General features: G+C 40.2%; 1 protein-coding gene and 1 non-coding gene across 2 annotated transcripts in view; both read left to right on the forward strand.

Annotated features, from left to right (window-relative positions):
* Window positions 1-24,638, forward strand: part of NPSR1 (neuropeptide S receptor 1) — a 117,091-nt gene that overhangs the window by 77,459 nt on the left and 14,994 nt on the right. Inside the window, 4 exon segments of the mRNA XM_060107725.1 lie at window positions 837-940; window positions 6,278-6,371; window positions 12,987-13,188; window positions 23,637-23,713. Coding sequence (XP_059963708.1) covers window positions 837-940; window positions 6,278-6,371; window positions 12,987-13,188; window positions 23,637-23,713 — 477 coding nt within the window.
* On the forward strand, window positions 20,989-21,095 carry LOC132496540 (U6 spliceosomal RNA). The gene has a single exon (XR_009533441.1). It is a non-coding gene; the product is annotated as a U6 spliceosomal RNA (small nuclear RNA).

Consider the following 24,638-nt stretch of genomic DNA (forward strand, 5'->3'; position numbering starts at 1 on the left):
AGAGTGTTATAACTCATCTCCCAAGAGTGTGACCCTAAGTCAGTGAATCAGTCTTAAGTTCCAGTCCTATTCAGCAGAGAATCCCTGAAGCACTGTTTTGAGAAAGATTCTGGATCACATAACCAATTAAAGATATTTGTCATGGGGGTGGGGGGAGAAGGAACTTCTAGACACATAGCATATTTTACCATAGCTTCTGGAGACATCCGTACAACTTATATAGTCTGTAACTATAGAAATGAGCACAAAATCTCTAACCTTGGTCTCATATCTTGGCCTCAATTCCTCTGTAGTTTAACCAACTAAGTCAATGAAATTGATAAATTATGCACTTGACTTTTTCCAAAGGTGGATTTGAAAGGGGAAAGAAGAAGAAAGCAGAGGAACCTGGGGAAGGGGGCCATACCTGGATGTAGGGAGGTAACGAGAGGTCCAAGTTGTAAAATGATGGGTGCAGAAATGGAAATTTTGAGGGGCTTCATGAGAATAAATATTTTCCTTTTCTCAATTTTGCCCTTTATTGATCCTCACACAGTCGTTGTTTTAGTACAGGTCTAAACACCTTTAATACTCCTCTCATCTGATTTAAAAGGTCAATTTTGTGATTAATATAATTCCTCTTTAGTCATTACAAAACTCCTTCCTAAGTAGCTACATCTGAGTGGTGAGAGGCTCTAGTAATAAAGTCAAGTAACTCCTGCCTTGTCTTACATTCCCTCAATGGCCACCTAACAAATCAGAAAAAAAAAAAAAGTCTCCCCAGGAATTCATTTCTACTGTAGCATACCTGCAAATTTGAAAGAGGCTGAAATCAACCACTTGTGTGTTTTTGTTAGATTCTTTCACAGGACTGGTTAACATCTTGACAGATATCATTTGGAGATTCACTGGAGACTTCATGGCACCTGATCTGGTTTGCCGAGTAGTCTGCTATTTGCAGGTATGTAGCACCTTCCAAATGTGATGAGACAAACTGACACCAAAATTAGCTCTTGGATTCTTCATAAGGAATATAATATAAAACCCTGCACTCTGATGCAACAAACTGCTCACTTCCTCCTAGTTGAAAGGAGAAGCAAAATTTCTAAGATTTTTTTCATGTTTTTTTTTTTTTTTTTGGTTGTTAAAAATAATACCTATATAAAGAAAATGCAAATAAGAAACAATAAGAACATAAACACTTATATTTCAAGCATTAGGTAAAATTTCTGGGTTACTATCCTTTTGATGTATTCTGGCTGTCTTAGCCCATTCAGGCTGCTATAACAAAAATACCACAGAGTAGGTGGCTTATGAAAAATAAACATTTATTTCTCACAGTTCTGGCAGCTGGAAATCCAAGATCAGTGTGCCAGCATGGTCAGGTGAGGGCCACCTTCCAGACTGCAGACTTCTCATTATTTCCTCATACACTGTGACCAAGTGGGGTTTATTCCAGGTATGCAAGGCCAGTTCAACATTCAAAATTCAACTGATGTAATTCATAACAACAAAAGGTAAGAAAATATTATATGATCATATCAATAGATACAGAAAAAGCATTTGACAAAATCCAATACCCACTCATGATAAAAACTCTCAGAAAACTATGCATAGAGAAAAGCTTCCTCAACTTGATAACAAACATTTACAAAAAACCTACAACTAACCTCATACTTAATGGTGAGAAACTAGAAGCTTTCCTCTTAAGATTAGAAACAAGGCAAGGATGTCTCCTCTCAACACTCTTATCCAGCATCATACTGGAAGTTCCAACTAATTCAAAAGAACTAGAAAAAGAAATAAAAGGTACATAGGTTGGGAAAGATGAAATAAAAACATCTTTGTTCACAGATGGCAAGTTTGTCTATGTAGACAATTAAGTGAAAAATAGCAAGGTTGCAGAATACAAGGTTAATATACAGAAGACAGTTGTTTTTTCATATACCAGCAATAAACAATTTGAAGTTAAAAACACAGTACCATTTATGTTAGCACCAGATATATGAAATATTTAGGTATACATCTAACAAAATATATGCAAGATCAATATGAAGAAAACTGGAAAAACTGTTTAAAAAAATCAAACAATATCTTAAAATGTATAGATATTCCATGTTCATAGATAGGAAGGCTCACTATTGTTAAAATGTTAATTCTTCCCAATGTGATTTATAAATTCAATGCAATCCCAATCAAAATCCCACCAAGTTATTTTATAGATATGGACAAATGCTGAAGTTTAAGGCAAACAACACAGAATGGCAGATACAATATTGAAAAAGAAGAACATGGTTGGAAGGTTGACACTATCTGATTTCAAGAATTACTATAAAGCTACAGAAATCAAGACAGCATGATATTGGAAAAGAATCAACAAACAGATCAATAGAACAGACAGCCCAGAAACAGATACACACAAAAAGTCTAACTGATCTTTGACAAATGAGCAAAGACAATTCAATGGAGAAAGGATAGCCTGTTTAAGAAATACTGCTGGAGTCATTGGAAATCCACTTGCAAAAATAAATAAATAACAATCCAACCAACTTTACACATTTCACAAAAACTAACTAAATATGGATCACAGACTGGAATGAAATATGCAGTACTATAAAACTACTAGAAGATAACATAGGAGAAAAATCTAGGGGACTTTGGGTCTTTCAATGATTTTTTTAGATACAACATCAAAAGCACAATCCATAAAAGAAAAAATTGAAAGTTGGGGTTTTATGAAAATTTAAAATTTATTCTCTGCAAAAGACACTGTCAAGAGACTGGAAAAACAAGGCACAGATGGGAAAAAATATGCAAAACATATATTTGATAAAGAATTTATATCCAAAATATACAACAAAATCCTAAAACTCAACAATAAGAAAACAAACAACCCTCTTCAAAATGGGCAAAAGAACTGAACAGACACTTCAGCAAAGAAGATACACAGATAACAAACAAGCATATGAAAAGAAGTTCAACATTACATGGCATTAGGGAATTACAAAGAAAAACAACAATGAGATACCACTACACACCTATTAGAATGGCTAAAAAAATTTTAATTGACTATATGAAATGGTACTGAGAATGTGTAGCTACAGGAGGTCTCATTCATTTCTTGTGGGAATGCAAAATGGTACACTTTAGAAGACAGTTTCGTAGTTTCTTATAAAATTGAACATACTCTTACCATACGATCTAGCAGTTGTGCTCCTAGGTATTTACCTAATTGAGTTGACAACTTATATCCACAAGAAAGCCTGCACAAGAATGTTTATAGCAGTTTTATTCATAATTGCCAGAAACTAAAAGTAAGATACCCCTCAAAAGCTGAATGGATAAATAAACCAAAATGAGCTATCAAGCCAAGAAAAGTCATGGAGGAATCTTAAACGCACATTGCTAGGTGAAAGAAGCCAGTCTAAAAAGGTTACTTTTGTATGATTATAACTACATGACATTGGAAAAGGAAAATCCATGGTGACAGTAAAAAGATCAGTCGTTGCCAGGGATTTGGAGGGATTGAATAGATAAAGCACAAGGGATTTTTAGGACAGTGAAACTCTTCTGCATGATACTGTAATAATGGATAAATGACATTATGCATTTGTCAAAACCCATGGAACTGTACAACACAAAGAGCGAATCTCAATATAAACCTTGGACTTTAGTTAGTAATAATGTATCAATATTGGATCATCAACTTTAAAAAATTGACCACACTAATGTAAGATGTTAATAAGAGGAGAAAGTGTGGGGAAGGGGGGCTAATATGGAAACTCTGTCTTATCTGCTCAATTTTTTCTGTAAAAGTAAAATTGTTCTAAAAAATAAAGTATATTGACTTTTTTTTTAAGTCAGTCCAGAGATTCTACTTTAAATGAATCCAATCTGGCATTTTTCTAAATAAAAATTTTTAAGTTTTCTGCATTTAAGTCTCACTTTTCTACAAGAATTTTTTTTTTTTTTTGGTTTCATATTTCCTAGGTCATTTTTGTCAGAATTGAGGGTGGGGTAGTGAGAATTTAGACATATGTCCTCAAGCTGCCATCTGTTCTACAAATGGTATCCCATATGTTGTTGACGTGTAGAATTTTCATTGTTGACATTTATGAATTGACTATAATTATACTTTAATTTCCTTCTTGACTCAAGTTAATTATAAGGGTGTTTAAATTTCCAAGTGGTATTTTTAAAAAAAGAAGATACTAATTTCAGCTTTTACTGTTTGTTGTTTTAGATATGTGAATTGTATAAATTCCACTTTTTGGAATCTATTGAGGGTTTTTCTTCTTGGTAGTTTAGTTTATGACTAATTTTTGAAATATTGCCTAGACATTTTACAATAATGTGTATTATTCTTACAGTTTGTTTAATTATTTCTACCTATGTATTATTGTGTTTTTTTCCTCTGTAGAACTTTGAACATCTTAGTTATATATTTAGTGTTATGTTACTTGTTACATTTAGGTTTATTAATATTCTATTGCCATTGTATCTTGTATCTATTATCACTATAAATAATCCCTTTATTCCGTGTAGTGCTATTTGCTTTGAATTTAATTTGTCTAACCGTAGTACTGTAATGAATGCCTTCTTTTAGTTTTCAGTTGCTCAGTATACCTTTGGCCATCACTCTATTTTTTTTTTTAGCATCTTTATTTAGGTATAATTGCTTTACATTGTTGTGTTAGTTGCTGCTATATAACAAAGTGAATCAGCTATACATATACATATATCCTCATATCCCCTCCCTCTTGCATCTCCCTCCCACCCTGCCTAGATGTTTGAAGACTCCTGAAGTTAAATACTCTTTTTGACTGTGTCTCAAAGTAGATCTTTTTTTATTGACTTTGCCTGCTCCTCTGGGCACTCTACTGTGACCTTTCCCCCTGCTTCAGATTCTGAACTTGTGGGAGCCATCTCACTCAACACAGCCGTGGATGCCACCGTTCTTATGACCGTCTCATCACAACATTCTGCCCTTGGGAGCGCTCGTTCCCATCCTTCTCTGATGCCATCTCCTCAACTGAGTGTGGCCAGCCTTAACAATTCTGAATTCATGGATCCCACGTAAAAATCCCAGTTTTCTCTAAGGAGACAGCCATCTTATTTTTGTTGTTGTAAAATTTTGCCATCATTTATCTCTCTGACTGTTCATCACCTTTTTTAGCAAGACGAGAATTTCTTCTTACATCCCTCAGGGGAGCCTTCAATCTCTGATCAGTCTCCAGAACGCGCTCCCTATGGCACCTTCTACAGCACTGATGCTGGGATGCATTTGTGGTAGTGTTACAGAGATAAAAATAATAAAGAACAACAATGTAGTTGATCGTTGTTTGTCTGAGCCAGGGAATGAACAAAAAGATACAAATTCAGACAAAGGTTACTACCAAAGTCATGTTATTTCTATTTCATCTTAGAAGAAATTCAGACACTCACCCTTAGATTTCACTCTTAGAGTTACTTTTCTACCACTCTGAATGTGACCCAAAGGTGACAAAGCAGTGATATGGCTAGACTCCTGGTAGAAATGAGGCTCAAAGTTATTTGAAAATTTTCCACCCTGATCATCCTTTCAGGGATATCTCATTTAATTACCTTTTGAGTATGCCCTTCACAGAAGAGATATTAGCCTCTTATATCCCAATTTCCTTCTCTGCAAAGTATGCAAATATCACTAAAGGGCATGGATAAGCTTAATAAAAGAGAGGGTGGGAAGGAAGAAGAGGGAACCCAAGGGCTGACCCTAGTGAACAGCTCTGCTGCAGAAGTGGGTGAGGAAGGGGAGCTCTGAGAGTGTCAGCACAGATGGTGATAAATGATTCAAAACAGCACATGGGCTCCCTTAAGCCAGATCCCTTCTATCATCTCTCAACAACTCACATTGATAAAAGGCAAATGAATGTTTGTTTCTAATTATTCTGGAATGTCAATTGTGGCAGAGAAAATTAGTTTAGCTTTAAAAGTCAATTACAAACACATGTACCACGCAAATGTCAAGAGGGACTGATCCTTGGAGAAATGCAGCGTCTCCGAAAACCCAAGTGAATGAGTGAGCAAGTGAGAGCTGGAAGCACTCTCACCTGTCACAGCCAGCAGTGCAAATCCCAGCACCAAGAACAGCAATCTTCTTCCTGACATGGGAGTCAGTCATTCCTGTCCATACTCCAAACGTCATCCATCCCTTGGTTCAGTGCCAAGGTTTCTAAATAGCACAAAATGCTCTTCTTTCCATGATGTGCATTTCCTCACCTCTGTGAGCCCACTCACCTCCTCTCATTTCTGTCTTCAGGTTGTGCTGCTCCATGCCTCTACCTATGTCCTGGTGTCCCTCAGCATAGACAGGTACCATGCCATCGTCTACCCCATGAAGTTCCTGCAAGGAGGTGAGCTGGCTCAAACAAGTACGATCCTTGAGTGAGGGTTTTCACTAATATTATCCTCTTAGTAATGGTCTTTTCCTCCCCCTTTCTTCTCTTCCACTTCCTCCCCAACTTCATGAGTCTGATTGTCCAAAAAGATGTAGAAAAGAAAGTTTGGGTGCCTGGGAAAATGCTGATGACTTCTATGGATGGCCAAGAGCCACTAGGAAAGGTGCTTTGCTGGACCTACTTTGTGACCAATTACCTTGACGCTGACGCTGCCAGGTTTGTTTGTTTGTTTTTTAAGAGCAGTGTCAACACGCATACCTATCCAAACTAATGAACACTCCCACTTCTACTTGCTTATTTTCCAGAAACAAGCACCTTGCCCTCCTTACCCTATAACCATGGAAACAATTGGAAAGATGTTTTAATTTATAATTATAATAGAAACAAGGAAAACCCTCTTATATCCAGAGATAGCAAAGAATCCCTGAAAGAAAGAAGCAGGTGGGTCAGAGGGAAGGCTGAAACCACACAACCCACAATACACACAGATGATGATGCAGCAATATGGCAGAGGTCTTCCTAAATAGATCGTGTAAATGTCCAGAGCAAGAAGGACTCAAGGAAACTGGCAGGATGATTCCTGGAGTACAATGAGGACATTTAATCACAGCACTTCTCCCTTCCCACTGCTCTTCCCCTTCCCAGGCATGCAGGAGGGATGGAGGTCCCTGCTTCCAAGTAGTGGAGATATTGGATTTGGAGAAACAGAGTGGGGCCCTGGGAAGCAATGACAGCTTGGAGGGATGGTGGGTACCTAGTCACAGGACTAATTGTCCATTACTCCACCCACAGGCAGAGCCCACTTACCTCTTTGACCCCCAAAAGCAAATAAGAAGCCAACATACTACACTTTCCCAAGCAGGCTGTGAAAATGATAAAATGAAGAACCTAATAGGAAACCTTGCCTACAAAAATGAGGTGCAATCAAATATCACAAAAAATGTGACAAAAGCCAAACTGTGGAAAATAGATAACACGTTTAAAATACGATTCTGCACGATTTACAGCTAAGGAAGCAAAATTAATAGAGCAAGCAGAACTTTAGAATAAGTAGAATTAATGTCATCAGATACTACTAAATACATCAGGCAGCACTGATACAGACACTTTGAATGGCAACTTAATAACATCTAATAAAACATCAAATGTGCAGCCTTTTGACATAGAAATTCTACTTCCTGGTATCTTCTCTGGACAAATACTCACATGTGTGCATGCACACGCGTGTGTTGTGTGTTGCAGCATTGCTTAGAATAGCAGGGATTCAATGCTAACCTTGGTGTCCCTCAGTGGAGGAAAGGCTAGCATCCTATGTAGAAATTTCAGTAGATTAGGTTCATTGATTGCATACTATGTGCTATTCTCTAAATTCTTTACATATGTTAAATACTTTAATCCTCACAACGGCTCTGTGATGTAAATTCTATTATGATTTGCATCTCAATCTGGGCAATTACAATTCAAAGAGTTAAAGTAGTTTGCCCAAGGTCACAGAGCTAGTAGGTGCAGAGGCAGGATCTGAACCCAGATGGTCTGGGTTCAGTTTAGGTGTCCTTGATCACTGTCTCTCAGTGAGGAGGTGGTAGAGCCATATGCATTGACATGAAAATATCTACATCATATACTGAGTAACAAAAACAACACACATGCAGTATGCATACTGTATGATAACATTATTGTAAAGAAAAACTCGAAACAATGCTAGATATTGTGTACAGACAGAGAGAGAAGTGTGTGAGAGAATGCAAGAAAAAGTCAGGTCTCAGAATAATAAACAACTGCCTGCAAAAATGTACACCAGGGCCTCCCTGGTGGCGCAGTGGTTGAGAGTCCGCCTGCCGATGCAGGGGATACGGGTTCGTGCCCTGGTCTGGGAGGATCCCACATGCCGCGGAGCGGCTGGGCCCGTGAGCCATGGCCGCTGGGCCTGCGCATCCGGAGCCTGCACTCCGCAACGGGAGGGGCCACAGCAGTGAGAGGCCCGCATACCGCAAAAAAAAAAAAAAAAAAAATGTACACCAACTAGTCCTCACCTCTGGGGATGGGAGCTGGACTCTCCATAGAGAACACAGGGACTTACATGCCTTTAGGGAATTTTTATACCAGAAACATATCAGTGTGTTGTGTGCAACTGAAAGTAATTTTAAGATTGAATTTATACCTGTTTCTCAGGCTTTTTGTAGGTTGTGTGAGTGTAGGAAGGTGTGCAATTCGCACCAAGCTTTCCAGACAGTGTCATGCTCTAGCATCTTCTCTGGCAGAGAAGGATGCAGGAGAGGGCACAAAGGTAAATGGGAGAGACATTGTATGATATATGTATGCAAAAGTGTGATACTCTTACTCAGCCAACCACTTATTTACATCCTGCAGGCTCTGGGAAGGATTGCATTTGGTGTACAAAAAGACACCCACACCAGAGTATTTCAAGGCGAAGAAATAGGAGTAAAGTGAACATAAGTATAAGAAAACATGTGAGGGGTGACCCAGGACACTTGCTGGAGGTCGAGGCTTTGGGATCCACAGTCAAGAGGGAAACATGGTCAGTTACATGTCTCACCACCGTATCCATTAGATAAAAATTAATCAACTGTTTAGCTTATGGGAAATATGACTGGTTCTGGGAGATACTGTGCAATATTATAAATCATGTTCTAAATTACAGGAAAGGCAGGAATGAATATTATAGTGTTCTTTAAAAGATGTAAAGCAATTTACTTCCTCACTATAAAACTAATAGACACTTCATTTAGGGCACTTGGAAAATAATCATCTCTAATAGCTTCAGGGAAAGATGCAAGCTTGGAAACAGAAATTAGCCATTTTCCCTTCCTCTGCCCAATCCCAACTGAAGTCATGGAGGAAGCCTACAAATAGGAGGAGATCTGCAGCTGGGATGGGAGCCAAGGAAAGACGCCATCCAAAGACCAGAAACTTCAAGGAATTCCCAGCACACAGGGAGCAGATTAAATATTAACAAGGATGCCAAGCCCCCTAGGAAAGCTGCATGGCCTTGCAGGAAGTTGAAAAGATCCGCACGGTTATAGGATGTGGTAGTTGGTGGAACAGGGTGTAAGAAGGTCCAGGGAACCCTGGGCTAGAGTCATCTTGCTGCTCCAGCACGTAGGAATGTAAGGGCAGCTGTGAGGGGCAGGGTTGGGGGTTTATGCGACGGAGCTGAGAGAAGGCGGGAGAAAGAGATTCCCCACAGAGCAGCACAGAAAATGGAGCCAGTGGAAGCCAGGAGGAACTCTCCTGTGGCTGAGCAAGCACATGGCAATGGTAACAAAACCAAGGGAAGGAGAGCAGAAATGGGGGTGGGGGGCACATTTTTACTGATGTTTTATTGCTTTTTACTAAAGTGGTAATTTCCTCAGCCAGCAACTCCAGAGGAGTTGTCAGTTTTAAAGCTCTTTATTAAAAGTAACTCTGAGAATAATTAGAAAAACATCAACCCATAATGAAGAGAGATATATAATGCCAGATATGAAAATATAATATAAAACTTTGATAATTATAACAATATGATACTGGAACCTATCTAAAGCATATAGAATACCAAATCAGTTAGAAAAGAATGAATTTGCCAGTGTATGGTGTTAGAATAGCTGTCTAGCCATTTAAAAAAATAGATCACTACATGTCACAGTTAATTACAAAGTAAATTCCAATTGGATTGAAAAAGCTAAAATTTTAAACATAAGAGGGTATGGGTATGGGTAAAACTTTCATCATTTTGGTGAGGAAAATATCTTTCTAGGAAAGAAATCTTGCAGTTCTTTAGTAGTCAAGAAGATCATTTCTATATATCATTCATTTATTTGTCGCTTTGTTTCTCAAAAATTTCTCATAATTTTTTCATGTCCTTTGCCACTTTTTCAATTGGTGTGATCTTATTTCTTTGCCAGAGTTCTTTATAAGAAGGATATTAGCCCTTTGCTTGTCATATACAAATATTTCCTATTTGTCATTTTGCTTTTTAAGTATGTTTACAATGTTTACTATTTATAAATAATTAAAAATTTTTTATTTAGTAAAAACTATTTTTATTTCCCTTATTGTTTCTGCTAATTAAAGAACTGCAAGATTAAACATTTGGATAGGAAATCTTACCAACAAGATAACTAGACTAAGAGGAAGAATCCTCAGTGTTGGGCGACTATAAGGAAAAGGACACTTCTGTACACTTCCAGTGGGAGCCATAAATTGTAGACACTTTGGGGGAAACTTAGCTATATTTGCCCAAATCTTCAGTTTCTAAGAGTTCATGCTAAGGAAATAACCAGAGCAGTGCAAAGAGATGCATATGAATTATTTATAATACAAAATAATTGGAAACAATTTAAATACTTAATACTTTGAAAAACTGGAGTTTAGTTTAACCATGGAAGAATTTTATTTTGTCCGTGTTTTTAAAATTGCACTTCACACACTGGCCCTTGGAGGGCTTATTTTGTGGACCTGCTCCAGGACAGGTCTGGAAGATCCTGGCTGTCACCCAGCCTCAACCTGAGTTAACAGAACATGAAAAGGAAAGAGGCTGGAGGTTACCTGGGAGAAATGGAAAGAGGCCAACCAAGTAAGGCAAACGGAAACTGGAGAGGAGTTTCCAAAGAGCCCGGGAAAGTTCCTCAGGAGTTGAAGCATCAGCCTTAAACAGCAGCCAGGCACAAAAAGCATGAGCCATTTTGTGACACTACTAGTCAAGTAAGAACTCTCCTGTCCCCTCTCTCCTCCTTGCCCCCTGCACCCCAGCTCAGAGAGACCCCAAACTTGTTGGCGACCTGGAGGAGGAGTAGGAACAGCAGATGAGAAAAGCAAGCAGAGGGCTCGGCCCCCTTCCCAGACTCCAGTTTCATACCTGATGCAGGCCCATCTGAGGAGAGAAGACTTAACTTGAAGTCATCTAAGGAATTTTGAATCTTTATTATTATCTGATATTCTACTTATTAATTTTTTTTTTTTTTTTTGCGGTACACGGCCTCTCACTGTTGTGGCATCTCCTGTTGTGGAGCACAGGCTCCGGACGCGCAGGCTCAGCGGCCATGGCTCACGGGCCCAGCCGCTCCGAGGCATGTGGGATCTTCCTGGACTGGGGCACGAACCCGTGTCCCCTGCATCGGCAGGCAGACTCTCAACCACTGCGCCACCAGGGAAGCCCATCTACTTATTAATTTTTAAGTTCATTACTACATTGAAGCACTGTTTACCACGTAAGGTGACTGCAGGGGCTTTTTAACTACCTAATTATCACTGACATCAAGAGGCTGAGTTTTCAAACAGGAGAAGAGCTCCCACTCCACTAGATCACTGGATCCATGTACGGGGACGACAGAAAGACCTAAAAAGACCGTATTATAATTCCACCCCAAGGTTCCTGCTTGTTCAGTGTGCCAGTAATATCTGTTTTCTAAATCTTTCTCATAACTCTTTTCAGAGTGACAATTCAGCAAGAACAGAACCCCAGATATTATTCTCCCAAGTATTTGGGATTCAAGATTCTACTAGAGTCCCTAGTTTCTTCTAGAATTGTTCTCACTTCTTATAGCTCCTTGACCACACCCTACACACCTCTCTACGATACCACTAGACTCTACATTTCCCTCCCCACCCAGAAACATGCACCTGCTTTCCAATTTGAAAGTTGGAAGGTGGAGGGAGGTCTCCTGTCCCTGGATGAAGAAGGGCCGCCAGGGCCAGTCAGCACAGAACAGCACAGCTACAATGGGGATGAAGATGAAGACCTTCAACAACAGCTTAACAGAAAGCATCACATCAAAACAACTGTTTTCAAAAAGCACTCTCATGTATACTAATTGTCTCTCTCTAGCCCCATCATGACTCGGTTAGGTGAGCAGAGTGTGTATTTTTTTTTAATCCCGCTTTAGAGAAGAACTCAGGCTGAGACTGAGTGATCTGCCCAAGGTCAAAATATCACATCTGAAAGAGCCCAAATCTAGTGTGTAGGGTCATATCTATCAGACTTCGGGGCTTGGTTTGAATGAACCCTGCTCTCCAGAACCAAGTCCAGTGTTCTTTCTCTGCCTTACAATTCCTCCCTTTTTCCTTCAAATGAAAGAAGGCTACTTAACGTTTGGCAAACAGCTTTCAAACACTGTCACAGTGCTTCACAGTACTAGGTACAAGAGAAGGATGACAGACAGACCAAAGGTCCCATCCCTGCCTTTGAGGATGGGCAAGGTACAAAAGACAAGCACTTGCACAGCAACCTATCAAATGTATGCGGTACAAAGTGAGCTCCGTAGTACTTTAGGAATGGGTGCATCAGCATCTCAATCAAGCAGGTAAATCGGGGAAGAAAAAGAGGAGAAACTGGGGAACACTGACCTTATGCCAGGCAGCGTTCTAGCTTCTGTGTAAGCATACTCTTTTTAATCCCTGCATCAGCCTTAGACGCTGGTCCTATTATCCCCATTTTATGCATGAGGAAACTGAGGCTCTGAGATTTCCAGAATCCCTCTTCCACCATGATATTTTTCCACACTAGATGCCAAGCGTGCTCCCAAAGGATGTTTCCAGATGCCCAAGCATCCCCCTCTTTTCTCTGAGCAGAAAAGCAGGCCAAGGTCCTCAGCGTGATTGCCTGGAGCCTCTCTTTCCTGTTCTCCATTCCCACCCTTATCATATCTGGGAAAAGGAAACTCTCCAATGGTGAAGTGCAGTGCTGGGCCCTGTGGCCTGACGACTCCTACTGGACCCCATACATGACCATCGTGGCCTTCCTGGTGTACTTCATCCCCCTGACAATCATCAGGTAAGAGGCCAGCAGGCCAGACCCATACAGGGGCTTTCCCGGTTCACCAACTGCTGCTCTCCTTCCTTACAGGCCACTCATTGCTCCTAGTGTCCTCTGGGGAACGGGCTAGGTGACAAGATTTTATCTAAATCTGCTATGTGCTAAGCTCAACTCCTCCAAAGTGGGACAAAGAGGAGGGAACTAACATTTTCTGAGTATGTGCTGTGGGGCAGGCATTGTACCAAGTGGTTAACATTGATCTCATCAACCACACTACAACTCTGTGAAATAACTATTATCTCCATCTTATAAATGATAAAACTCAAACTCAGAGAGGTTAAGTAACTTACCCAACATTATGCAGGATTTAACCCCAGGTTTGTCTGATTCCATATCCTGTTCTTTCTCCTATATCATGCAACCTTTCAAATATAAGACGTAGTGCCAGTTTCAGAGATCCTATAATCGAAAAGACAGACAAACTTGAAACAAAACTGAGCAAAAAAATGCAATACACACAAAAATATGCTAGACAATGTACACAATGAGGTCAAATAATGGCAGGGAACACTTCTTGGAAGCATCCTTTGAAGGAAGGAAGGTTTCAGATAGGAGAAGGGGATGGTGGAGAGAAAGCAGTTTCCCTGGTAACCAGGGGTCAGAGTGCGTATGGTGACAGAAAAGGACAGGCAGGCAGTGCCGATGGAAAAGAAGTTGGCAATAAGCTCTTTCTGGATGGGGTGAGACTCAATTGTGAAGGGCCTTAGAAACCAAGCCATAGTATGTTCCCTTTGTCCTGCAGCCAATGGTGGGCCAAAGATGGTCTTTCAACAAAGAAGACCACAACCACCTGGACAAGGCAGGGTCTCCCTTGGTCACATGGCAGGATCATCTCTGAAAAAGTGGCTCTGCACGGGCGGATGGGATCAGGAATTGCAGGGAAATACCTGGCATGTTGAGTATGTATATGGGTCTTGCTCATCCTGCACCTTCTGAGTGTCCCCAAGCCTGCCATCGAGTGTCACGTAATTCGTCCTGGGCAAAGGAAGATCAGCCTTTGGGTTTCAGTAGTATAAATAATGCTGTGATAAAAATCTTTGTACTTAAAATTATTCATGAGTCTCTGATTATTTCCTCAGAACTCATTCTAATGGAATTGCTAGATCACAGATGATGCTCATTTTAAGACTTCTGATGCATATGCATAAACTGCCCTATTAAAAAATGTGTATTCCTGCCAACAGCAAACAAGAGCTCTCATTTTTCCTCCCATGACCCAGAGGAAGGTGGTATCATTTCTTTATTAAGTCTTTGCTGACCACAGAGGTTTAAATAAGTATCTCATTGTTTCAATATGCATTTCTTAGATTAAGTGGTTGGGTATTTTTCAAGCGTTTTCTGACATTATAGGAATCTCTTGTTCCTGCTCTTTGTTCGTCTTCAGTCCCTTACGATACTAAAGCTGGAAAAATGTTATCCACCACATAGTCCAGCCCCTAAACTTTTCACCAGTAGACTTAGGGCTAAAAGAAGCAAAATGACTTGCTCTCCATCAGCAGCAGAGGTCGAGCTGGACGGTAGCAGAGTGATTCCCACAGTTAGCCCCTCAGCCTTACTGAGATTGGATATTGTCCAGTCATCTCTGCTGAATCTACAAGTTAACATCTATATTGTATTTCAACTTACTGCTCTCCTCTCCACCAAGCTGAATCTGGGGGGAAACCTGAAGGGAAGACGTAGGTTATTTAGACAATCAATCAAAGGTAAGTAACAGCCACATTAAAAGAATCCCATGGAAGAGGAAAGAGGCCAGTTGCAGTGGTAAGAAAGTATTTGGAAGGAAGTGACTCATGCCGTCATAGGCAACTGACACATCGATTTCGGTGGCAGCAAATGTCACTGCTTCTCTCCTGATTAATTTCCCATCAGCTCCTGAAATCACTCAAAACCCCTGCTCAGCAGGGCGGATGCAGCCGTGAACCACAGACTCCCAGCGTGCTGTCTGGCCAGATCCCTCATGCGGGGCTTTCACTGTCTGAAATTTCCCCCATTAATTCAAGCTGCCTCTTCTTCTTCTCCGACTCGCCTACGGCCCAACTTGTGCATTTTTGTAGTGTCCTTGGAAAACGCAAAGTCTCATTTAATGATTAAAGGGGATGATTTCAAAATCACTCAGCCCTTGTCAGACAAAGGCCTCAGTAAACCCTGCTCCTTGCTCCTTGCTTCCAGCTGGGGTAGAACCATGAAAATTCCGCGTGACGTTGCTCTGTCTGTCCTTGAGCTTCCCTGAAGCATTTCCTACCTTCTCAGTCATCATCTTCCCTCATCCTCTTCCATGGTCAGGCTTCTGCGGGAGAGAAAGCTTCTCTCTGGGGGATGCAGCATAGCAACTCCCCACTTCTTGAACCAAGACCAGGCCCAGATGGAGTTTTGTGAAGAATTTGTTTGCCAGCTAGTTGAGGGATAAGTTGCTATAATTTCATCTCTCTCAGAGCTAAAGCTCAACTCTTTTTTTGTTGTTGTTGTTTTTCTTAATCACACTTTGGTACCCTGAGCTTGATTCTGTTGCTAGTGACTCTTTCAGATAAGGTTAAATTCTTAATTCCAAGACTGAGTAGACAAAAGAAACAACACAAATAAGGTGTTCATGCTCTTTATTAACCATGCCTCTTGCTTTATTGTCCCTCATGCGTGATACATTTATATACAGATATATATATATATATATATATATACATATATATGTGTGTTCTTACCAAATTGATAGGCAAAAATATATATATATACTATTGTTGTTTTAATTCGCATTTCTTTCATCACAGATGAGGTTGAACACGTTTTATATGTTTGTTATTATTTTTGTTTTTTAAGTAAATTACCTATTCGTATTCTTTTACCTGTTTTTCTCCATTTTATTTTATTTTCTCTATTCTCTCTCTTTAGAGATATTTTTTATATAAAAACTTTTCCTGTTTTTATACGATTAGGATATTTCCCTAGTTTGTCCCTAGTTTGCCTTTTCATTTTGAATGTGATTTTATTTTGCTTTCAGTTAATAAGACTGACATAATTAAGGAGAGAAATCATGAATACCTAAATTAGAAAGTCAAATGACTCAATTTAAAAAAAGAATCATAGGAAAGCACTTTGCAAAACTTTATATAAATGCATGTGAAAATACAAATGAAATGTATATGGCTTTTCTGTAATATATAAGCATTTTATATTTTAGTGTATTCATATCTATACACAATTTTCTTTACATTTTTTCATTTCTTTTCTTTCTTAGGAAATTGTCCCTTTCACAAACTTATCTATACTTTAACTTTTTAATGATTTATAATTTTAATTATTTGAAAATAATTTCAGTGTTGAGATCATGTTAAAAATATCACCTTAAAGGGCTCCCCTGGTGGTGCAGTGGTTGAGAGTCCGCCTGCCGATGCAGGGGACATGGGTTTGTGCCCCGGTCCGGGAGGATCCCACATGCCGCAGAGCGGCTGGGCCTGTGAGCCATGGCCGCTGGGCCTGTGTGTCCAGAGCCTGTGCTCTGCAACGGGAGAGGCCACAACAGTCAGAGGCCTGTATACCGCAAACAAACAAACAAACAAACAAACAAACAAAATATCACCTTAAAATATTTTTTATTTGATTTTGATGTTTAATTTGATTTTTATGTAATATGAATTAGAGATCTAAGTTAAATTTGTTTTTTTGTTTTTTTTTAATGCTGGGTCATTTGTCCCAGTATCACTTACTGAATGATTTATCTTTTCTCTATGGTATGAAATGGTAATTTTATCATATGCATATTTATATTATAAACGCTCTTATTGTTTCTGAGCTTTCTATTCCCTTCACTTTATTCTGTTTTTATTTTCTCTATTCTCTATCTTTAGAGAATTCTTTATGCAATAACCTTTTTTCTTTTTTAATATATTGCAAAAATTTCCCTAGTTTGTCGTTTGTTTCTTCACTTTGAATATGGTTTCATTTTGTTTCCAGTTTGTAGTGATTGACATAATTAAGAAAAGGAGAAAACACACAAATAACTAAATTAGTGGTCTTTCTGCCCCTAACACCACATTGCTTTCATTACAGTAGCTTTATATACATTTAATATCTGCTAAGACAGATCGCTGGTCCTTTTCAGATTCCATGGCTATTCCTGGAGAAGCTGCTCACACACTCTCCTTGCACCCACTACTGCAGCCAAAACAAGCCATCTCTTGTTTCCGGGACACCCCACACTCCTCTCACCCCTGGGCTTTTGTGCACATCATTCCTTATGCCTGAGCACTCCTCCAGACTCACGCTGCCTTGCTTCTGGCAAAATGATTCACATTCTTTCTGTCTCATTTCAAATACCAACCCCACACGGAGCTGCCCCTGCCAATCCTAGGCCGCATCCCGCCTCAGCTTGTCCATGTTGCCATTAAGGCTTCACGGGAGAGTCATTGCCTGCTAGTGTGGCTACATTTCTTGAGTACATGGACTCTTGTCTCTTAATCTCTAGACTCCAAACCCAGCACATAACGGACACTTCATAAATGTTTGATTAAATAACCAAAGCAGACCTGACTGATGTACTTCATCAATCAGACAGAAGTGTCATGTCGCTCCATCTCTGTCTCTCTCTCTCTCACACACACAGACACACACACCCCTAGTATGGAAATTTCTGGTTATTTAGTGCCTAGATCAGTTTCTGGCATATAGTAGATACTCCATAAATATATGTGAAAGGAAAGAAGGAAGGAAGAAAGGCAGAGAGGGAGGGAAAGAGAGGAAGGAAGGAGTTGTATTGTCAGTGGCAAACTGTCATGAGAGCTGTGTATGGATAAAGATTTAGCTGTTCTGTCATTAATTAAATCAGGCTGCCAAGACTTGAAACCACAGTGACTGACAATAAAGGCAATACACTGTTTTTCTGGGTCAACACAACTCCTGTTGTTTCGAAATTTACTTGACACAACTGTCTAACTGTTGCTGGGAAAGGTTTTTAGCCCTGGTGTAATTGCTTTACTTTAGCTATGGTTATTTTCTTGCTACCTAATTGATTTCTCCTTCTCCTATCATTTTTACTCTGTGAGACAAAGGTAGAGGCTTAAAAGATCCAGAGCCTACAATTGCAAAGGAATAAGAGGAAGAAAGCACGTTTGTCATGGAGCACTGATTTATGTTACACGAAAAAAAAAATCCATCTTATTTTGCTCGGGGAAAGGGGAACAGACTGTGGGAAAGCCCCAAGCTGAGGTCAGTACAGTTCTATGGACTACAAGGCCATGGTGGGTAAAAGGGCCCAAGATCCTAGCCAGCACTGTCCATGACATGAAGTCCAAGGCCAAGGTCGGATGACCCATCACATCAGTCAAGGAAGTGACATCCTATATATTTTTACCTGAGGGTTGGCAAGAGTTAGGTCTTTTGAAAAAGCCATTATCACTAGCCTACCAGGTTATGGTAGATGCTTGTGTTTGAATTTCCCATATCCATTCCACTCTAAGCCACTCATGGCAACCCCTCCCCTCGGCATGTGAATGGCTCAAGAACGGCCACGTCATCCAATTCTAGCCAATGAAATGTGAGCTCTCTGAAGAGCTTTTGGGAAGATTTCCCCATTCTAAGCAACAAAAGAGTATGAAATGAAAAATAAAAATCTTCCTTCCACTTCTGCCCTGTCCCCCTCCTCAGAAGTAGCACTGTTAAGAATTTCTTATATATCAGTGGTCCCCAACCTTTTTGGTACCAGGCACCAGTTTTGTGGAAGGCAATTTTTCCACGGGTGGGGGTGGGAGGGATGGGGGAATGGGGAGGGAGGGGCTGGTTTGGGCGGAATTGCGAGTGATGGGGAGCGGCAGATGAAGCTTCACTCCCTCACCTGCCGCTCACCTCCTACTGTGCGGCCTGGCTCCTAACAGGCCATGCACCACTACCGGTCCGCGGCCAGGGGGTTGGGGGCCCCTGCTATATACCCTTCCAGGACTGTTCAATTCATATACCAGCATATACACATGTATAGAAACAAATTATACACACTGAACAATGTCTGATCTTTGAAAAAACATGTTAATCAATCATTTTACTTTCCTGTTTAGAGCCATTCAGTGGATTTCCATTGTTTCAGGATAAAGTCCAAGACCTCTAACCCTGCACTAAAGGCCATGTGTGATTTGGTTCTTGCCTCACTCTCCATCCTTATCTTAAGGCATACAAGCTGCCTTACTCACCATGCTTCAGCCATGCTGGCCTTCTCTAAGTTCTTCAAATGCGCATGATCCCTCCTGTTTCAGCAACTTTGCACATGCTGTTCCCTCTGCCTGAATGATCATCCTCTTTTGCATTTAAAAAATCAATTTTATCCTTCAGATCTTAGCTGAAATTTCACCTCCTCTGGGAAGGCTTCCATGACCCCCAGAACAAGCCAAGCCTTCTATTATATACTCTTGTATCTCCCTATATTTTATCTTCATAGCATTAGTATTAGTGAAATTAACTAATAAAGGGGAGAGACACTTTAGGTCAGGGAGCATCCTTAAGCCCCTGCTAGACGAAGAGTAAAAAGGACCGTGCTAAGTGAAGCATCAGCTCCCCCTACACCCCCTCCCTATGCTTGGCCTTTAATGAGAACTTCAGAGCACAGCTGGACATCATCCTCAGGCCCCAAAATGAGGCAAAGGTGGAGGCAGAGATGGAGCCTGTGGCTCCAAGACTGTGATGGGCATCCTTCAATTCCCCAGGCCTCTGCTGAGTCCTGCAGCATTTGTGAAAGGGGCACTTTTGGTCTGAGTGGAATGCTCTCCACGTGTCTTGAGGACAGAGAGAATTTTTGTTCTGTTTTCTGACACTCCTCATACACAATGCAGAACCAAGACTCAGGAACTGCCCTCAGGCATCATCTTAAGTACTTAATGCCACTTGAAAGGTCTTCCTCTGGCTTGGACTCCCACACTCTCCCACCGCCAGGAGCTGCCTTCATGAAGGTAATGAAGGAAAACGGGTCTGTGTCTGGACTGCCTTCCATAAAATCAAGAAATAAACCAGCCAGTTGCAGGGAAGAGGTATTTTACTCAATCTTAGTGACCCTTAGGTTTTCAGATTTCTAAGAAACTTGAAGAAAAGCTACACCTGCTGAGGGAGTGGAGATAAAGAAAAGACATGGAAGAAGCTGACCCAAAAGAATGGAGGTGCTATTCCTCAGCTCTGTTTCTGAGAATGGGCTATTTCTAGGTCTGCTTGATCTTTAAGATACAACTGTCATAGACAAAATTCAGCGTGCCTAGTGTGACACCAGCATGGAAGCCCCAAGGAAGGGGGAGCTAACTGTCACTGAGGAACAGAGGCAGCTCAGAAAGGTTTCACAGAAAAGTGATAATATAGAGAATGGGCTAAAAAAAAATAAATGTATTTTCAGGAAGAAAGGAAAGCAGACACAGAGAAATGGAAGACCTTGGATCTCACATTCACCCAAAGTCAACCACATACTAAGCATGGAATTGGGGTTAGTTTAATTGGTTTCTCCTGTTGCCCACACGGAAAAAAATGTGTTGAGAGACAGTGGGGAGGGAGGGAGGCAGGATGATAATGATAGAGATGAAGAAAGCAGAGACAGATTGTGGGAGACTTTGGATGCCCTGCTTGAGAGACTGGATACCATCTTATAGGCAAGTGGAGGCACTGGAGGGCTTTTAAGCCAGGGAATGATGCTCTGTCCCAGAGCTCCAGTTCTGATGGCGGGAGGTATGGGCATTCAAGATGCTAGCAGAGTGGAGGTGTTTAGAAGACTATGGCAAATAATCAGGCAAGAGATTATAAGGGGTGCTTGCTTTGGCAGCATGTATACTAAAATGAGAATGATACAGAGAAGATTAGTATGGCCCCTGCATAAGGATGACACATTAATTTGTGAAGTAATACACACTTCTGTGTTTAATGGGTACAGAGTTTCAGTTGCAGAAGATGAGAAAGTTCTGGAGATGGATGATGGTGATAGTTGCACAGCAATGTCAGTGTACTTAATGCCACCGAACTATACACTTAAAATGGATTAAATGGTAAATTTTATGTTATGTTTATTTTACCACAATAAAAAAATCATCAAAATATCAATATTAAACAAAAAGAGATCATAAGGGTCCAAAGTGATAGTGAAGAGCAGGAATGGAGAGGAAGGTACAGGTGATGGAGACATTTTGAAGGACAGTCCATAGAACTTGTTGATTAATTAGATGAAAGAAATCAGTAAGAAGAAGGAAATGAATGTATTCAGAGTGCTCTCTGATGCATGACTGTTACACCCTGAGAAGTGGCTGGATTTGGGGAATAAGCTAAAGAGGCATCTTACTTATTAGTTTTCCTGGCTAACAGTAAAGCTGGTATTGGCTTTCCACCTGCCTGACTGATCCTAAGGAGACGAGGTGGGGGTAACTAAAGCCCAAACCCCTAACACATAAAATCTTTCTTAATTTTCCATTGTACATATGGTTGATGGTCAATAAATATTTGAATTATTGATCAATTAAGCCCTGGGGTTGCAATTATAGTACACAATTAATGCTTGATGGTGGTTGTAACTTTTCCTTGTATTTCATTTACCTGGGAAAAAGTTTCCCTGCTCTAATAAATATTCAACTTAGGGTAAAGAATAGACTCATTAGCAGTTTTCTTTCTCAGTTTTTCTTTAATGTAGACAAACAATTTCCAGAAAAGTCCCTGGGCAGGTATATGAGAAGGAGTGAGGATGCTCCAAAAAGGCCCTGAGCTTTCCTGGAACACTCAGAGGGGTTCTCTGAGCAGGGGAAAACCAATAAGGAGGGTTTTACCACAGCCATTAATTAAGGTATATTCTAAAGATCATTAAAAGCAATTAGTGCTTTGTCAGCTACTGCAAACTAGAACTCTGATTTTTTTTCATCCAAGTGATTCTCAAGGGGGAAGTTAGTGCAGTTTTAAAATGAAGAAGTGCTTTGTCTCAAAGTTTTTAGTCAAGGTTCTTAATAAATTAGAAATGTCAAATAACTAATTAAAGAAAGGCATGCATGTTTATATTTATCAAAGGGAACAAAGGATACAAAATTTGTTAATGCTTTTGAGTCATTAACACTTTTTTTTCCTTTCAGGTACAGATTATATCTCGTAAAAGTAGGTGTGATATTATGTGAAAATTGGGGAAGAAAGAGAGGAAAGAAAATGGCATTTATTGAGCCTCTGCTAATTTTCAGGCCCTGTGCATAGCACTTTAAATGTTGTCACATTTGACCCCTATAAACCTCTTAAGAGGTTTGTATTACTACCTCGATTTGACAGTCTCAACTGAGGCCCAGTGTCTTAGTGGGTTCGGGCTGCTATAACAAAATATCACAGAGTAGGTGACTTCTAAACAACACAACTGTATTTCTCACAGTTCTGGAGGCTGGAAGTCTGAGATCAAGTTGCCAGTACATTTGGGTGAGGGCTGTCCTCCAGGTTGCAGACATCTCCTTGTAGCCTCACATGGCAGAAAGGTCAAGAAAGTTCTGTGGGGTCTCCTCTTATAAAGGCACTAATCCCATTCATGAGGCCTTCACCCTCCTTATGATCTAAGCACCTCCCAAAGGCCTCACCTCCTTATACCATCACATTGGGCATTAGGATTTCAACATGTAAATTGGGAGAGGAGAGGGACACAAACATTCCTCCTATTTCGCTCAGTGTATTAGTTACGTATTGTTGGATAACATTATCATGAACCTGGTGACTTAAAACATACACTTATTATCTCACAGTTTCTGTGGGTCAGGAGTCTGGACAGTTAACTGGGTCCTCTGCTTAGGCAAGGCAGCCATCAAGGTGTCTGCCAAGGCTGGGGTGTCATCAGAGGCTCAACTGAGGAAGTATCTTCCTCCAAGCTCCCCTGGGCTCCTGGCGGAATTGATCTCCTGGGGCTGTAGGACTCACAGCAAGTTGCTTTTTCAAAGCTAGGAATACAGAGAGATACTAGCAAGACAGGTGCTACACAATTATGTAATCACAGACATCCCATCACTTTCACCCCAATGCACTGATTAGAAGCAAGTCACAGGTCCAGCCACACTCAAGGGGAGAGGATGACACAGTGATGTGAACACTCGAGGTGGGAGTCATGGAGGCACATGAAAGCCTGTCTAAAATCAAGGTCATATAACCAGCAAGTAGTAGAGCTGGTTACAAATCTACATCTTTCTGACCCCAAACCCTGTGTTTGGATTCCAACCTAAGCTATACCTCTGACCACATGAGTTATCTTGGAGAAATCAGTTAACTTCACCAGGTCCAAGCCTCCTGGCTTAAAAAAAAGAAGTAGCTGCCATCTACTGTGATTCTACAGAGGCGGGCAGACCATGGTTGAGAGACCCCTGACTCCACACCTCACACTCAGGAAACTGGGGGTGGTCTTCACAGTATGGACCCCCCAGACATTTTAATAGTACCTTTGGTCCTTTCCACAGTGTCATCTATGCCATTGTGATCAGAACGATTTGGTTCAAAAGCAAAGCCCATGAGACAGTGATTTCCAGCTGCTCAGGTACATCTCTCATCTGCATTACCCAACTCTTAGCTAATTTTGCTTCTGTACAGGTTTTCCTCTAGCAAATATGAGCTTGGGTTTTCTGGTTATAACAAGCCTGCTCTTTTATATCAGGGCCCAGCTGTGGGCCCTGAAAAGATGGATGAAGGCGTCCTTCAAAAAGAAAGATGGATGAAGGCATCCTTCCTATCCTCAGATATCAAAGAAATACACCAAATAGTTGTTGAACAATCACAGAATTACATGAAAGGGGGAATAGAACAGGACAGAAACTCTAAAGGAAACCTAAGGTATTTAGGGTATGATGAAGTAGTTCAGACTGATAGGAAAATAGAGATTGTTTGAAAATTAGTGTTGTTGAGAAAACTAACCAACTATTTGGAAATAGATGGATAGGTAAATAAATAAATACACATGATTGCTACCTTATATGCTATAAGGAAATAAACTTCTGATTAAGGGAAAGAAAAGAAAATATACAAATTGTTGTTTATAATCAGGAAAAATTGAAAAAGGTATGAACATCCTACAATAAGGGATTAAGTACATTAATTACACAGCTATACAATGAAATATTACAGCTCTAAAAATTATTGTATAGTATACTTAGTGCCTTAGAAAGATGTTTATGATGTATTAGATTAAGAAGGAGAAAGCTGTATGGTGTTGCCTTTATAAATGTGTGAATATATAATATACAATAGTATAAGTTCATGTACAGATAGATGATAGCTGGATGGATAGATAGATAGAAAATGTCAGGGAGGACAAGTACTAAATGTTATAGTGATTATCTCTGAGTGGTAGAATCTTAGTTGATTTTTATTTTCTTCTTTTTTTGTGTGTGCTTGGACAATGAGAGGTCCAACGCTGAGACTGTATATTCATTTTGTAAAAATTACCATCTATCTTTTACAAATGG

This window comes from Mesoplodon densirostris, chromosome 9 (assembly GCF_025265405.1).
Source record: "Mesoplodon densirostris isolate mMesDen1 chromosome 9, mMesDen1 primary haplotype, whole genome shotgun sequence".
NCBI lineage: Eukaryota > Metazoa > Chordata > Mammalia > Artiodactyla > Ziphiidae > Mesoplodon > Mesoplodon densirostris.